Source organism: Lagopus leucura, unplaced genomic scaffold (genome assembly GCF_019238085.1).
Source record: "Lagopus leucura isolate 7727_CA_CO unplaced genomic scaffold, USGS_WTPT01 Super-Scaffold_100008, whole genome shotgun sequence".
NCBI classification, from domain to species: Eukaryota; Metazoa; Chordata; class Aves; order Galliformes; family Phasianidae; genus Lagopus; species Lagopus leucura.
Window position 1 is genome coordinate 18,907,139 of NW_024962265.1, and position 15,126 is coordinate 18,922,264.

The window sequence follows — 15,126 nt, forward strand, 5'->3', positions numbered from 1 at the left end:
CAACCTGTGGTGCTAAAAAAGACCTGAGCAACATTCTTGTAACTTTCCAAGGTTACTGATTCAGGTGAAGACAGTGCTCATAAATACAGGGCAACTCCATGTCCCTTGCCAACATCCCCCATAATCTCTGCTTTACTGTTTATTTTTCTGAATAATAAAAATAATTCTGTCTCTGCATCTCAATGTACACTTCATTTTCTTGCACTTGAACGATGCAGAGACACACACAAAGTATTGAGTTGGATTCAGACAGTGACTTGCATTGCTTGTAACATTACTTTATTTCTGAAGTACCATTCCTCAGGCAAATTACACTTTTTGCACACTGCTAAGACTTTACAAAATGACAGTGATTTTTCAGAAAACAGCAGAGTTCCATTAGTGCCTAGCTCCAAAAAAACATCAAAAACATGTTAGTACAGGGACATTCATAAACAACAATGGCAATTAAATTATTTAAAACAAGAAACAATTCAGAAAAAAAAAAAAAAGAATGAAACTTTTGCTCTAAAAAGAGAAATTCCCAGCACATATCCAGAGTTCATCTATGCAGATGAATTGTCAAATGGCTAAGAAACCTGTTTACATTGCACTCATTACCTGGAACCCAATTATCATGCTACTTAACATAGCCACCTGACAGCTGAGCAATTGGAAGGTACACAAAACCACGACTAACGCTCAGGCACAACATAAGTGTTAACCCACTACTGTAAGCTCCACCCATCCATGCTGACTAGAACAGCCCACCCAAAAGGCATACTACAGACCTCTGTGACTTAGGCACAGCCCTGAAAACCTTCCTGATGAGGGCATCTTACTCCTCCTAACACTGTTAAACACATAAATCATCAGGACAGAACCTAATTTCTCTTTTTATATTTTTGATCTTGTATTCTTTGATCAAGAGAACTGACTCTGAGGACTGCTGACTCCAGCAGCAAAAGCAGTCTGCAACACTCGAGAGTACTGGATATTCCCTGGTCCTTGCAGAATTTTGCTTGTGTGCAGGTCTCTCTGAAAGTACTGCCTCCTATTTATTTCCATGGAAAATACAACAGATACAAACAGCAAAATAACACTGTTTGACATAGCAAATTCTCACCCATAAAGCACCATTTTTCAACAGTCCCTACCATCAGCTTGCTTTGCTCTACAGAACTATTGCACCTTTATGATAGCAGTTCATGTGGTGGGAGGCTGTCATTAACAGGCCAAATTACAGTACTGTCACCAGGTCAGAAACAATTACAGTTCTACAGACTGGACAAATTCATCACAGAACTGACCAATCAGTCCCTCTTTCAAACAAAAGGAAACAGGCAGAGAGCAAGAAAAGGGCTTCGTTACCACAAAAGACAGAAATAGTGGCATTTCCAGATATTTTTACACACAATTTTCACAATTACAAATAGTGAAAATACCTAAAATCAGAATCTTTGGGAGTTAAATACAAGTTTTGCCCTGGCTTCATCCCAGGAACACTGTCATAAAATCCCAGAAGCCTACTTCCATGAAGTCTAGTTTTTCTCACTCTCCATTCCTGTGCATTCTTTACTTGGGCCCTATTGCTAAACCCCTTTGCCCTGCGAAACTCCACTCTCCCCTCCCAAGCTGTTACTAACGATTTCCTTTCCAGCTATCATTTGTTGGCATTTACCTAATTCTCTACAGGTTTGCTAGCTACGTTCATAATTCCTAGGCTGGAAATGTCTAGACCTGGACATCTTTGCAAGGAACTCACTAGAGTGAAGCACGGTGGTGTGGTCCATGCTGCAGGGAGCACAAGCAGCCCTCAGAGGCTGTCCCCAGACCTACCCAGACCCCACATGCCATTTGTGCACTCCAGTATTCCAGTGACACTGATCTTCCAGCAGCTCCTGGTCTCAGAACATGCACACAATAAAATGCTGAGATGTCTGCATTGCTCCCACAGGCCTTCTCCTCTTTCCTGCTTCCATTTCAGTATCTCTGTCTGTTCACATCACCCAGACACCTGCTCAGCTGTCACCCAGCTTCCATCTGACCCAACAGGGTGATGTCTGTCCATGCTGTCACTCTCCACTCTGTGCCCAGAGGCTCCGGAGGGAAGTGGAAACCTGCTGTCGCACAGGGACACAGCCAGGATAGGAGGTAGCTCCAAGGGGCCGTGGAGATACCTGTGGTGTTGTCATATCCGACACAGGCTGCAGCAGAGGAACAGAACGTGAAGAAGGGTGAAATGGGGACGATGAAGAGGTCTTCCAGATGGGGTGCACTCAGATCTCCCAGATCCAGGGGCAGGAAGGGAGCAGGAGGTGACAAGGGCCAGACCTGGGGAGGTCTCAGTGCGGGGCAGTAACGCGAGCAGGGACGCGGGCAGCCATCAGGCATGCCAGCACGATGCCAACGACCTGCAGCACCGCCAGCCCCAGGGCAGCGGTGGCAACACAGAACATGTTGCTGCTGACAAAGGCCAAGACCTTGCCGAAGCAGCCCTCCGGGTGCAGGCCACGTGCGCCGGCCGGGCTGAGCGGGCAGCCCCGCCGGGCCCGGCAGCAGCTGAGCGGCACCGAGGCGTTCTGCTGGAGCGCCCAGGGCGAGGCGAGCCAGTCCCGGTAGCTCTCCACACCGCAGCAGCCCAACGCGCGCTGCAAAGCGTCCAGGGCGTCCGCCTTCCCTTCGTCCTCGCCGTAAGCGCTCACGGCCTGGCGCAGCCCCTCCCGGAAGCCCCGCGCGATGTCCTGGCGGTACACGAGGGCCGAGAGCCCCGCGGTCAGCGCGGCCAACAGCACGGCCGCCAGGAAGGCGCCGTAGGTGCGCAGGAGGCCGCGGTGCTCGACGGCGGCGCCGAAGCAGCCCAGGAAGGCCCAGACCATGACGGCGGTGCCGGTGGCCAGGAGGATGGCGGGGGCGCCGGGGGTGTCGCCGGCCGACAGCGCCAAGTAGCCTCCCAGCCGCACCTCGGCCCAGAGGCCGACGACGAGCATGGTCAGCCCCGCCGCCCAGAAGACGAAGCTGAAAGCCACGAGGGACAGCTTCAGCACGGTCATGGCGTCGCTGAGGGGCCGCAACCTTCGGCCGGCGGCGGGCGGGCTGTGAGCGGCGCGGCTCCGCGCTCCGGCCTTTTTCAGTGCCTGGCGGGGGGGCGCGGCCGCCCGCGGCGTTTGGCGGCGCTGCGGGGCTCGGCGGGCGGAGCGCGGGGCTGCGCGGAGCGCCCTTCCCCTCACGCGGGGTCCTGCCCGCCGCACCGCTGAGGCGCTGAGGTGTTCCTGCGTTAACGCGCTGTGGGAGGACGCTTGAAAGAAATAAGCCTCAAAATGGGCACTCGAACGCTTACTGACGGTGCGGTCCGTCGTCGTTCATCCGTCTCGGTTTGCCCGGTTGGAAATTATTTTCCAGCCCTGTTAAATACTCACCTGATTTTCCCCACCGTCACGCTGAGCTCCAGGAAGGGCATAAAATGCCCGTGGAGAATGTGCTTGAGTGCTGTGGTACAGGCTGCCCATGCGAGGTCACCAGCTACAGTGTACACCAGCTCTGCAGTGCAGCCTCATGGATAAAGAAAATCTCCTACGTGCCAGATAAGAAATGTCAGATGGGAAGCAGTAAAGGAAGCAGAGTAGCCGGCAGTGATAGCAGTCGCCTCCCCGCTGCTATTTGCACTGAGTGACTGATGTCTCTTTAGCACTTCTTGTCAACACCGTAAGAGGTACGTAGTTCTCCTCGGTGTAAGATTCCATCTTCTGCAAACAGAAATGACTCAAAGCCACCTCAACACAAAGCTGACCTTCGTATGTCTTCAGCAGTTCGAGAAATGAGTTTTGTTATATACTGACATGCTATCAGACTGCCATAAATGTTTGCGTTGCTTAAAAAAATAATAATTTTAAAGAAATTTTCTAATAAAGTGCTTATTAAGGTTTCACAAGCTGGTGAAGGATCTGTAAGCTGTGCAGTTTGCCGGATCACTGTGTGCTTCAAGCTGCCAGTCTCTTCTTTATTCCTCTAAGGTCTCATCCTGAGACAGTCCTTTCAAGTTTCCCTCATATAACTTGAAGTAAAATGGAGGTTCTTCATTTGTGTATACTGAAATCACATGGAGAATTTAGGTCTGAAAACCCTGTTGCTCGTATCTTTATCAACTCCTTCAGTACTGTCTTCTTGGGTTTAATTGTGTTCTGACTGTAATCTTTGTGTGGAAGTTAGAGAAAAGCTTTCTGTTAGTTTCTTTCTGTTACAGAGAGGGAAGAAAGGAGGTGCCTTTTATGTCAGTTTACTACATTCCATCAGAAAGTTACAGTTGTCAAGGCATCAATGCAGCATAATTATCACTAATGTATTCTTAATTAGTGGCCTCAATAATTTAAGTAGCAGGGGCCTTATAATTCCTGCATTTACAGATTCTCCTCTTGCTTTTTTCACAAGAATGAACTCTCCATCAGTTACTTGGCAGATCTGAGCTACTTCCTTTGATTCTCAGGTCTTCTCAGCAGTATCCAAGATCTTTACATCAAGATGATTCAGAAATGATGATTCCCTGCTCCGAAAGTATCCCACAGTATATTGCATTTCATTACTCACTTCAGCACTAAATCATGTGGCTGATATCCTCAGTGAGGAATAAAAGTTTACGACAAACTAGAGGTTGTCTGGTCTGGCATTTGATAACCAGTAGTTAAAAGTTCATGGTTTTTACAGTTTCACACCTAAAAGAAACCTATCAAGTTGGAGAAAATTTCTTGTCAGAAGGAGTGGTAATGCATTGAAATGGGCTGCCGCAGGAGGTGGTAGAGTCACCATCACTGGAAGTGTTCAAGAAAATGCAGATGTGGCACCGAGGGACATGGTTAGTGCGAGTGGTGATGATGGGTCGGAGATTGGACTTGATGATCACAGTGGTCTTTTCCAACCTCAGTGATTCCATGTTTTTATGATTCTAAGTTGGGAGGCCCTGAAGGTGACATTTCGTGAAGAGGCTTTCCTGTGAAGCAGCAGGTCTCTGTTGGCCCACCAGGTGTCAGTCATGCAGGGAAATGTCTTTGCCGTCCTTGGAATGGGCTGGTTGTTGCAGAGTAGCCATCCTCCGGCCGCTTGTTTTATTCTCTTAGGATTTTACACGTTTTAATATCAGTGTTTTTTCCTTTTGAATCCTTGAACTGTTAGCTATCCACGTTTCAGCATTATTTTTTTTTCTTATCTCACATGACTCCGTGTACTTTTCTCTCTGCAGTTCTTTCTCACTACTTATTTTTTTCAGAAGTTTCTCAGAGCTGCTGCTATCAGAACTAGGTCTTGCACTGCAGACAGCTGAAACCTGTAGTAAGGCTGCACTGGCTATGTTGGACAGTCCTAGAGAGGGGCTACAGCCCCTTCTCTGTGGGGCAGACTAGAGAGTTTGTCTCTGCTTTGAAGATCTGAAGATTAGAGAACCACAGTAAAAAAAAAAGCAACTAAAATGCTTTTGTTATTAATTTTCCTTACAGTGAAAGCAGCTAGACAGGGTGAGATATCTTAGGGTGCATTGTGCCATGTAGGAACAGTCAAAGTACAGGACGTGTGATCAGATCTGTCACCACCCAGGCTCCTCTTGGAAATCTGAGTGACTCCTTAAAGAAGTTTTGTGATCTGTTGGTGCTATTATGAATATTTAATGCGTACTGACTGTTATTTTCACTGACACATAAGTGCTGAACACCCTCCAGAGATCATGTTAGCCATTACAGGTTAGAAGATGGCAGATATCAGTGCTTTTTAAAAATAGGGTTAAATGGGTATACGGGGCCAAATTCTTAACATTCTCATAAGCTATGCCACTGGAACTGTTTGGGTAAGTAAAAGAAGCAGGACTGAGCTCCATGAGTGTATGATGAAGCAGCTTCAGTTATAAAAAATAATGATAATAGAATTGCTTGATTTGTCAGACTGACAGAATCTGCATCTCAGTAAGCAAACTTTAAAAATCTCGTAAAAAATTATTTGTGGAACAAATGTTTGTGATATTGCATGTGCTATATGGACTGACAGTTTAATAAAATAGAAGTGATACTCCTTTACATGGAATCTTGGACTGCAAAGTGCTGTGGGCTCAGAGATGCCCCCCCAAATAGTGAGAGCAGCAGTGCCAGTTATCAAAGAGTGGTTATAAATTCAGGCAGCATATTTGGTGAGATTGACCTTGGGCAGTGCAAACTAGTGTATCTTAGGGAAAACTGTTATGAACCAGCAGGAAGAAAGCTGCCAAACAGTGAGTCTGTGAGATGTGTGAGTGATAGCAGAGATCTCATCAGGCTGCATTTTGCAACACTATTTGGCACAGAGAAACAGTCTGCTTGAAGCATGGATTTTCTTTTTCACTACAAGATTATGTAGTTGGGGCTTCTGCTATAACAGTATGGGCAGTAACTTCAGAAACAGAGGAACATCGGAGTCACTTCACAGTTTACTTTTGGTGTTTGAGAGTTCTCATTCTCATTTGAAAATCAGAACTGTTGTGAAAAATGTGTTCCCTTGTTTTAGGCCTGTCTCGAGTGCTGTAAATCATGAAAAGTCTGAATATACCCTGCTTGAACTGAGCTGTGATTTATATATTTCAAGATAATTGTCGTTTCTCCACAACAATACTCCTTATTTCTCTCCCAGCGCTTACTTCTCTTAATAGTGTTCTCCATGGCTTTCTGCTTGAGCTCCCTCCTTGGGTGAGAGAATTAATCTGAAGGGGATGCATAGATTTCCCTTGAAAAATGAAGATTGCTGGTGATAAATTAGATTTGAAATTACATGGATAGCTGCTAATACCAGCTAAATTCACAAAAGGGATGAAAGTATCAACTTCTCAACTTAGATTCTGAAAACTCCACTCCCAACTCCCAATGGCAATTTGGGTTTGGATGCTGATTCATATTGCTAGCTGTGCAATATTCTGTTTGAGTTCCTTTACACTTGGCGTAGCAAACTGGAATCCTGCTCTCTCCTCTGTCTCAGGAGATACCCAAAATCAGCTCTTCCTGTTGCCATGCTCTCTGCAGTCTGTTTGTGCAGGTCTTCTCAAGGACAAATTGGTTTAGCAACTAATGCAGAGGAGGAAAGAAGTCCTTTCCCCACCCTTTGCTTTTTTTTTCCAGCAACTTCGGGTTGTGAGCACCTGCCTTAAATAGGGAGACCTGAATTCAACTTCTTTTGCTACTGCAAGGAAGTAAAATAACACTTTGTGTGGGAAGGCTGAAAGAGCCATGCAATGTGACATTCTGGCTGGTGTTTGCTTAGTATTTCTAGTTGAATCTGTTCTTTGGGCCTGAGAAACTGCAATTCAGAACTTTTCTAGTTTTGTTTTGTCAACTAGCAGTGCTAGTTGACTGGCTTTGTTAAAGGGGAAATGAGGTGCCAGAAAGGCCTTGTGACAGCTGTGATGGTGTCATCCACTGAGGTAGTCCAGCTTTTTTTCCAGTACTAACATATTTTGGAAGAAAAGCAGACTTCACAAGTTGGCTTCTCTTGGGCACCTGACTGAGATTTTCATGGCACAATTCACAGAGCTGCATTCATCTTGGGGAAAATAAGAACGCCTGTGATGCTCTCGTAGTATCCTGCTGATGTTACAGCAGCATACTGTTGATGTAACCACTAATGGGTATTTTCTTGTCCTGTGATATACTTAAGAGCTCAGTAAATACACCACAAGAACATTTCTTTATGTTAAAGTCTGATTTTGGACATATGATACCATTTAATTCAATAGAGAGAGTGGGTACTCAGTGTGAGGAGAGTTATCAGAATCAAGTGAATGAAATGATTTTTATGTAAAACTGAACGATACCTTAACTCAATGGTAAATGAAATGGGAGGGAAATCATAGCTTTTCACTCCTTCCCAGTGATTGCTGTGCAGCATGGGTCTGGTGCAAGCCCAGGCAGGATAAAGAAAGAAAATGGAGTAGGAGGAAGAGAGAATTTCTCCTTGATCTTCTCATTAGCTCTGGGAAGGAAACGTGTTAACTCATTTCCAGTTGCAAGTGTCTTTGGGTAATTACAAGGTTACAGATCACCACATACACCTGGCACCTTCACAAACGCCTGATATGAGAGGAAATGTTGGATCAACTGCTGCTATCAGCAGCACAGACTGTGTGATATGCAGCCTGCACAGACCAGAGCCACAGAATGGTGCAATTACAGCTAGCCAGCCTATCTGAGCAGGAAATGTCTTAGCCTGAAGCAAGTGTGATGCCAGGGCAGAACGCAGCCTTCTGTTTCTTGGAATGTACTTTACAAAAATAGTAATAGCAGCAGTGGTATGTTTTTCAAACTGAACTAATTTTAGAAGCTAAAGTATACAATCTTTATTATATATCAGCTACTTTGCTATTAATAGCAAGGATCAGAGCTCCTCTGGATTAATAATTAACATCTAATGTGTTTTTTAACCTCAAAATAAAAGACAAACTGTAATTTTAGCTGCAGCTTCACAAGAGTTCCAAAGGGTAACATGACCCATGCCTTGGGCAATTCTCAAGGAAAATTCAGTGCACTTTCCAGTTAGCCCACAGAAAAATATGCTTATGTGCTGGACATAGATATGTTTCAATGCTGATGTATCTAGATAGCATGCAGGATAGATGGGTGGGAAAGACTGACAACATACCTTGTCAGAGGAATTAAAAAATAAGCTTTTTATTTCAGAGAGCAATAGGAAGAGAAGACAAGCTTAAACATTGTCAAATTTTATGTCTGAATTTAAAAACATCTGAATATATTATTATTAATTCTCAATCTCCTCTTGTTGAATTAGATTGGGAAGGTATTAAGTATTTCAGATATTGGGATTTATATATTGTGTATTTTGACAGCAGTTAGGTGTACTTGGCAGATCATTATTCATACAATACTTGCCTACACTACTTACCTACACTTCTCAATAAGAATTTCTGCGGATAAGGGGGATTTCCAAGATCTGCAGCAGCAAAAATCAATCCTACCTTTCACTTGGTTGGTATAATTTTTCATCAGTTTTGCTGGCTTTGATGATTACCTTACTTCATTAAAAGCCGTTTTCTTATCTTAAACAAATGCCACAGTACTAATTATGACAACATTCTTTCTGCCACATTTCCAGGCTCTGACAGATAATGCCATCACAGGCAGAGGACAGTGTGACCATGCACTCTATTCTGAGTAGCTGAAGAATGCCGCGGGGCACAGACTGTTATCTTGGGGTCACTGTAACCTTTGTCCTTGCTGAGTTGAACAGTTATGGAGTTCCTATAAAGCAGCAACATTAGAACACCAGAAGACTTTCCAAGCCTTGGGGTCCAGATCTGTGGACTTTTACAACTTCCTTGTATTGTCACGTGGCGTGCTGTCCTCAAGCCAGCATCACTCTTGCCTCTTGTAAAGGTCACAGAAAGAATTTAGAGGAAACAGTCCACATGCAAACAGGGCATCACACGAGGATCTTTGCCTTTATCAAGGCAGCAAATTGTCAGCCTGCCTGTCACCTCTGATGATCCCAGATATGAAGAATCTAGAATCTCTCCCAGGATGGCAAAATCTTAAACATTCTTACTATAGTTTTCTTTGAAAAAATGTCTGTTGCACTATTCATGAAATGATCTTGTTTGCCTATATGCATAAAACACCAGCACGATAGCAAATATGAGGATTTTCTTATAGGAAAGACTGCTGACTACTTTCCATTTCTTGAGACAATTTTTGTGCACTTTTAAGGTTACTAGTCTTTAACTACCCTGGGCTGAAATTGTCCATGGCAGATATTTATCTGAGTATGAAATATATATGCATATATATGTATATATAGACTACACTTCCAGCAAGAATGGTCCCACACTAATTTCCTCCTTTAAAAACAGTACTTCAGCCATCTCCTTATAGCACTTCCATGGTTTTGGACTAGAGACTTGAAAACTGGCACAGTTTAGGAAAACACTGTGTTAACAGCATTGATATTGCACAACCTTAACTCACTTGCAGAGCCTTAGAGCTGATAGCCAGGCAGGCTGATTGCAGCACTGTGACTATGCACATGGGGAAGCCACTGCACCATCTACCCCAAATTAAATTACTGTTTGCTTTGAACATTCCCCTGGGGGGAAGGGAGAGCAGGCAGCACCCTGCTCTTTCACTCCCCAGCTCAATTTGTTCCAGGACAAGCTGTCGGTCTTTGTGCATATTGCAAGGCTAACAGTGCACTCATGAGGAGAAAGTAATTTAACAGAAAAGCCCCATTGCTGCATCTTTTCAATACAACCTTGAATTAAAGTTCTGGACCCATCCTTTTAATCCTTGTACACATATCTCACATTGACATGAGCAGTGATTTTTAGCGATTCATAACTCTGCATTTATCTTTAACTCATTTATGTATATAGTGTGTGATTACACCAAAAGGTTCTCATAAGGTCCTATGGCTTTCAAATCTGAGGCAGAATAGTGTGCTAAGGATTGCAAGTTGGCTTTAGCCCAGACTTTTCTGCTCTGTGGCTCTAATCCAGACTGTTATTATTTGAAAACAGCCCTGCGTGGATTAATTGTTTGTGTGTAGGAACAAGACCGTCCATAATGGCTCCATTGTCTCTCTTTGTCTTCCAAAGCCTACTTTGGAAGATGTTCTAATGTGATCTAATATAGGACTGCTGGTTATGTCTGGTGAGCAGAAACATTCACTGGTGCCACCAGTGAATCCCTCACTGGGCACGTCCCTGGTTTGCTGCTTTCCCCGCCTTCCCTGTGAGGCAGCAGAAACTCTGGTTTACCTCCTGGGCTGCGGCATCAGTCCCTGGAGAAGGGAAGCCCAGTGCTGCTCTCACATCTGCCTGGCAGTCATATCAGCCCAACGCTGCTCGCTCCATGTGCCTCCCGCACGAATGATCCGGAACACAGCCCTGTGCTGACACAGCTATCAGCATCTCTTACCCAAGCTTACTCTATGCTGCACAGTGCTGTGCTGCACCAGTCTGCTGTTAATTCAGTGGGAAGAGGGAGAGGAAGAGGAAGAAGCAGAGGAAGAACAAGGGGGCTGTAGGCCTTGGTCCCCTCAGCACCATCCAGTTCCATATGGACACAGCAGCATGCCTGCCTGTGTTGGCCTGGGCTTAGAGTACCAACAGGTTATCTACAGCCATCGGCTTCCTCCAGTGTCGCTTCACAGGGCTGTGAGTGATGGACTGGCCCCAAGCACAGTAAATGGGTTAAGGTTAAATTGTGAAGCTCAGAAGAGGCTGAGCTAATCCACTGTGCAGTGTGCCTCATGCAATTTCCCAGCTCAGCTTTATCAGAGCAATACTAGGCACATGCAGCATTTCACGGCCTCCAATGCTATGCTGAAGGAGCAAATCTGAGAGTATGACAGCACTGCTGGGGGTCATGGCCCTCAGAAACTGGTGCACTGATACCATGCTGCCCTCTGAGCCTGGCTGGCAACCTTCTGATGTGGTTATCAGCAATGTCTGCCTGCCCCAGCTTCTGTGTGAAGAATGAACAGGCTGCATCTCTCCCAGCAGCAAAGTGCTCTTTGATCTCCCTGTCAGCAGACTGCCTGCAGTGCAGATGATGCCCTCTGTTTTGGAGAAACATAAATACACTCCATACCGCGGAGCTCAGCGAATGAAGTATCTCAGAGCTGGCCTTAGGACGCTCGTTCTGAGCGATAACAGAAGTGCGGCTGTGAAAGGAGCGAGGGGAACCGGGGCCGCTGCGCAGTCGGAGGAGCGCTGACGCCAGGGGACCGCCAGAGGGCGCCACAGCCCCGCGAGCCCGTCAGCACCCGGTCCCCGCCCGGGGATAACGGAGCCACCGCGAGTGACGGGAGAGACATGGAGCAGCGCAGCCACTTCTGTGTGCTGAACCCTGGCCGTGCCACGCAGCCCGGTCCAGCGCGCCGCTGCTGACCAGAGGTCGTGACTCGGGAGGTAAATGTTAATTTGGTTTCTGTTGGCTGGTGAGTCTTAAGGCATGAGGACGTTTGAACAGGTAGGGATGCTGCAAAAGCATGGGGCAGGTTGGCCTTCATACCTGCAGCGAGGAGTTCAGGGATACTGTGCCTCCATCCTGGCGCTGGGTGCCTGAACGACTTCCTGGTGCTAAGGATTTTTAACAGCAGGACTGTTTTGTGTGAATCCTTTGTTACTGCAAGTTCTTGAGAGCCCGTTATGAACTGGAGAGACAAATGCCCACCCAGTGCTGCCCACAGCCTGCCCTGGGGCTGATTCAAATGTCTCATACTCTTGTGTTCAGAGGACACAGAAGACAACAGAATTGCAGCTAACGCCATACTCACTGCTACTGGTTCCTAAGGAGAGGAGATGAGAGGGAGAAAGGTGAGAGAGAAGGGATAGGGAAGCAGGATGGTTGTAGTGAAGAACAGAAGAGGGAGGGTAGGAATTGATGTGCACCCTTTTCTGAAAATACCTATGTGCAGGAGCCTTTCTGACTTTCCACACATTCATAAAATTACCTCAAATGTACTGTGCTGTGCCTGATTCAGTGAGGCTGTTTCAGTTTAAAATATATATATATATTTAAAGTAGAGTTGAAACACTGAGAAATCTGTGAAACAGCTGCCAAACTCTCTGAACTATGGGCATCCACACCTGGCCTCCAAGTAATCCCATGGCAACAATGACATTCAAAGAAGAAATACTAAGTATTAAAAGCAAACTTTTAAAGCCCCAACGTATGTGTTACAGTAGGACAGTCAGCAGACACCAGTGATCACCTTGTAATTGCAAATTAACGGGGCATTCAACTACAACAAATCTTGGCTAATATGGACCAGAGCACGATTTGCAGCCATGCACGCTCTGGCTCTCAGCCGTTAGCAGTGCCAGCTGGTTCACTGCAGAGCTCTGGCATGAGGGCACCTCAGACCACCCCAGCACGCCTACCGGTCCCTGGGATTGCTGGCCGCAGCAGGACCAAGTCCTCCTCTGTCTCATAAACTTCTTCCCATCTCTGTGCTCCTTCATCTATGAGAAATGTTGTATACCACAGAGCAGGCAGAAACAGCACAGGCACTCCTATGGCATTGCTTCATATTCGCAGAGACCTGCGTCTTAGCTTGGTCCCTGTAAAGGCATGTTCAGCTACCTCAGCTCTTGCTCATCCAGCAGAGGAAGGAGAGCCTGAAGCAATTATCAGTGAAAGTGCTGATACTGTTGACACAATCAGGGTGCAGCATCATGAACTGGAGAAGAAGCAGGCTTCCAGGGTTCATGCTATGCCCCCAAGCAGATGAATTGCCAAACCAGAGCAGATCAGGCAAGGTGTTTTCTGCAGGCTAAGACAGTGATCCTCAGCTCTGAACCAAAAGTTATCAGCGGATCTTTGCAGCTGAAGTAGTGGGAAGTTTGGGAACATGTCTGCAGTCTATTTAAGGGCTCACAGTGTTTGCTCAAAACGTGAGTGGTGTTGTGGCAGGAGGGACAGCTCAGAAAAAATGCCAGCACTTCAGATGTACACCTGAAATCGAACACACTGCACTGCAGATAAAGGGTTAAGCATATGCTTGGTACATGCTCAAGTCAAACAGATGAGAATGAGAGAGGATAAAATGTGATTGGCTGTGTAAGGGAATTATTACAGGTATGTGGCTTAAGGTTCAGGTTGCTGAGTTGTGTCACATGCTGCTTAATCAATGCTAGGCAGTGATGTAACTGCTTCCTGCCTCCTGGCAGCCGAGCGGAGGATCCCATGATGGGGAAGCTTGTGGTGAAGCTGAGCCCTGGAGGAGGCCAGATCACGATGAGGCTCAGAAACAAGCAGCTGCAGTTAGTGGGGAAAAGGTGCACCTGGAAATGGCAGTGCTTGGGGCAGGCAGTCCCCAGGGTGCCAAGAAACCTGGCACAGTCCCTGAAAGCAGTGACCAACCTGCTGTTGTACTGCACAGTGCTCCATCTTTCTAGTAGTCTTCACCCACAGCTCTGGAAAAAAAAGGTGTTTGACATCTATGAATAGATTAAAAAGCCCAAAGCAAAGTTCTCTTCCCTGTATGACAGATGCTGGATGGCATTTTTTCAGAAGTGCAGGGATGCATATCTTACACCTTTACCTGGCTATGATTATGTTAAAAGTCCAGGCCATCCTTCACACAACTGCCTGATCTGTGCCTGCACATCAGGTTGAACTGTCACCATGCCAAAAGGGAAGTGAGAGCCCCATCTACTCCAACACGTCAGCACTTCATTTCTATGTGCCACGTACTTTCAGACCTCAGCCCTGTCCCAAAGTAACACTGGCCAGGACATGTCCATAGAGTCAGATATTTAAGAAAGGACCAGAAAATGCATCTCTAATCTGTTCCAGGCAAACCATACTTAGATAATAAACGTGTGCTCAGATGCAGTGTTTCGCTGTGACCTGTCAGAGTGCAGGGCAGAGACAGCTTCATAAAATGATCACCATCTGTAACCTCCTGACATGTCTTTCTCGAGCCAAGCTTTTGTGACTGATGAAACATGCGTATGCTTCCACACAGGAATATGAAGCATCCTCACGCACAGGCTGCGTTTAAACAGATCGCGCGGCGCGGCTTGTTCAGGTTTTGTGGGTGAAGCATTAACAGCCAGCAGCCGAGGAAAGGCCGCCGGGAAAGACAAAGCGCAGGGGCGCCCAGGGCAGCGCCGCAGGAAGGCGCGGGTTCTTCCGAGAGACGCAAATCAGAGCCGGACTTCTCCAGGGCTTCCAGCCACGCTCCGGACGCGTCTCGCCGCGCTTCTTCCCGCAGTCCCACGCGGAAGGGCCGGCAGCAGCCGGCGGCCCGGGGCAGGAGACGGGATGGGAGCTGCCGAGGGAGCGCCGCCCGTCACCCCGCGTGCCTCCTCCCAGCAGCGGGCCCCGCTCGCGGAGTGCCGGACGGACCCGCGCAGCGGCGCAACGCGGCTCTGACCGGGCTGCCCGAAACCGCGGTCGCGCTCTCACCCCGGCCGAGCCCGAGCGGAGCCGCTCCCTGGGAGCCGTAGTCCTCCGCCCGGCTCCGCCGCCGCCTCCCGCCGCGGGCCGGAAGCGCCGGCGGACTGCAGCCCCCAGAGTGCCGCGCGCCGCCGGCCCGCCCCGCGCCGATGACTGATGCCGCACGTTGCCCGACCGACGCGCCCGGTGCCGGAGCTCCGCGCCGCCGCCTCCTTCTCCCGCAGCG

The 15,126-nt window shown here is 47.3% G+C and overlaps 1 protein-coding gene and 1 long non-coding RNA gene across 2 annotated transcripts; both read right to left on the reverse strand.

Annotated features, from left to right (window-relative positions):
- Positions 1-262: 262 nt before the first annotated feature.
- LOC122180779 (tetraspanin-7-like) lies at positions 263-3,032 on the reverse strand. Its single transcript, XM_042872681.1, has one exon. The coding sequence runs from the start codon at positions 3,030-3,032 to the stop codon at positions 2,325-2,327; it is 708 nt and encodes a 235-aa protein (XP_042728615.1). The 3' UTR covers positions 263-2,324.
- On the reverse strand, positions 263-3,618 carry LOC122180780. The gene is made up of 2 exons (XR_006179226.1): positions 3,399-3,618; positions 263-2,186 (listed from the first exon to the last, which is right to left on the reverse strand). It is a non-coding gene; the product is annotated as an uncharacterized LOC122180780 (long non-coding RNA).
- Between the last annotated feature and the right edge of the window lie 11,508 nt (positions 3,619-15,126).

What these genes read in the sequence shown, in the direction of transcription:
- LOC122180779 (XM_042872681.1), bottom strand. Translation starts at nt 3,032, where the DNA reads ATGACCGTGCTGAAGCTGTCCCTCGTGGCTTTCAGCTTCGTCTTCTGG.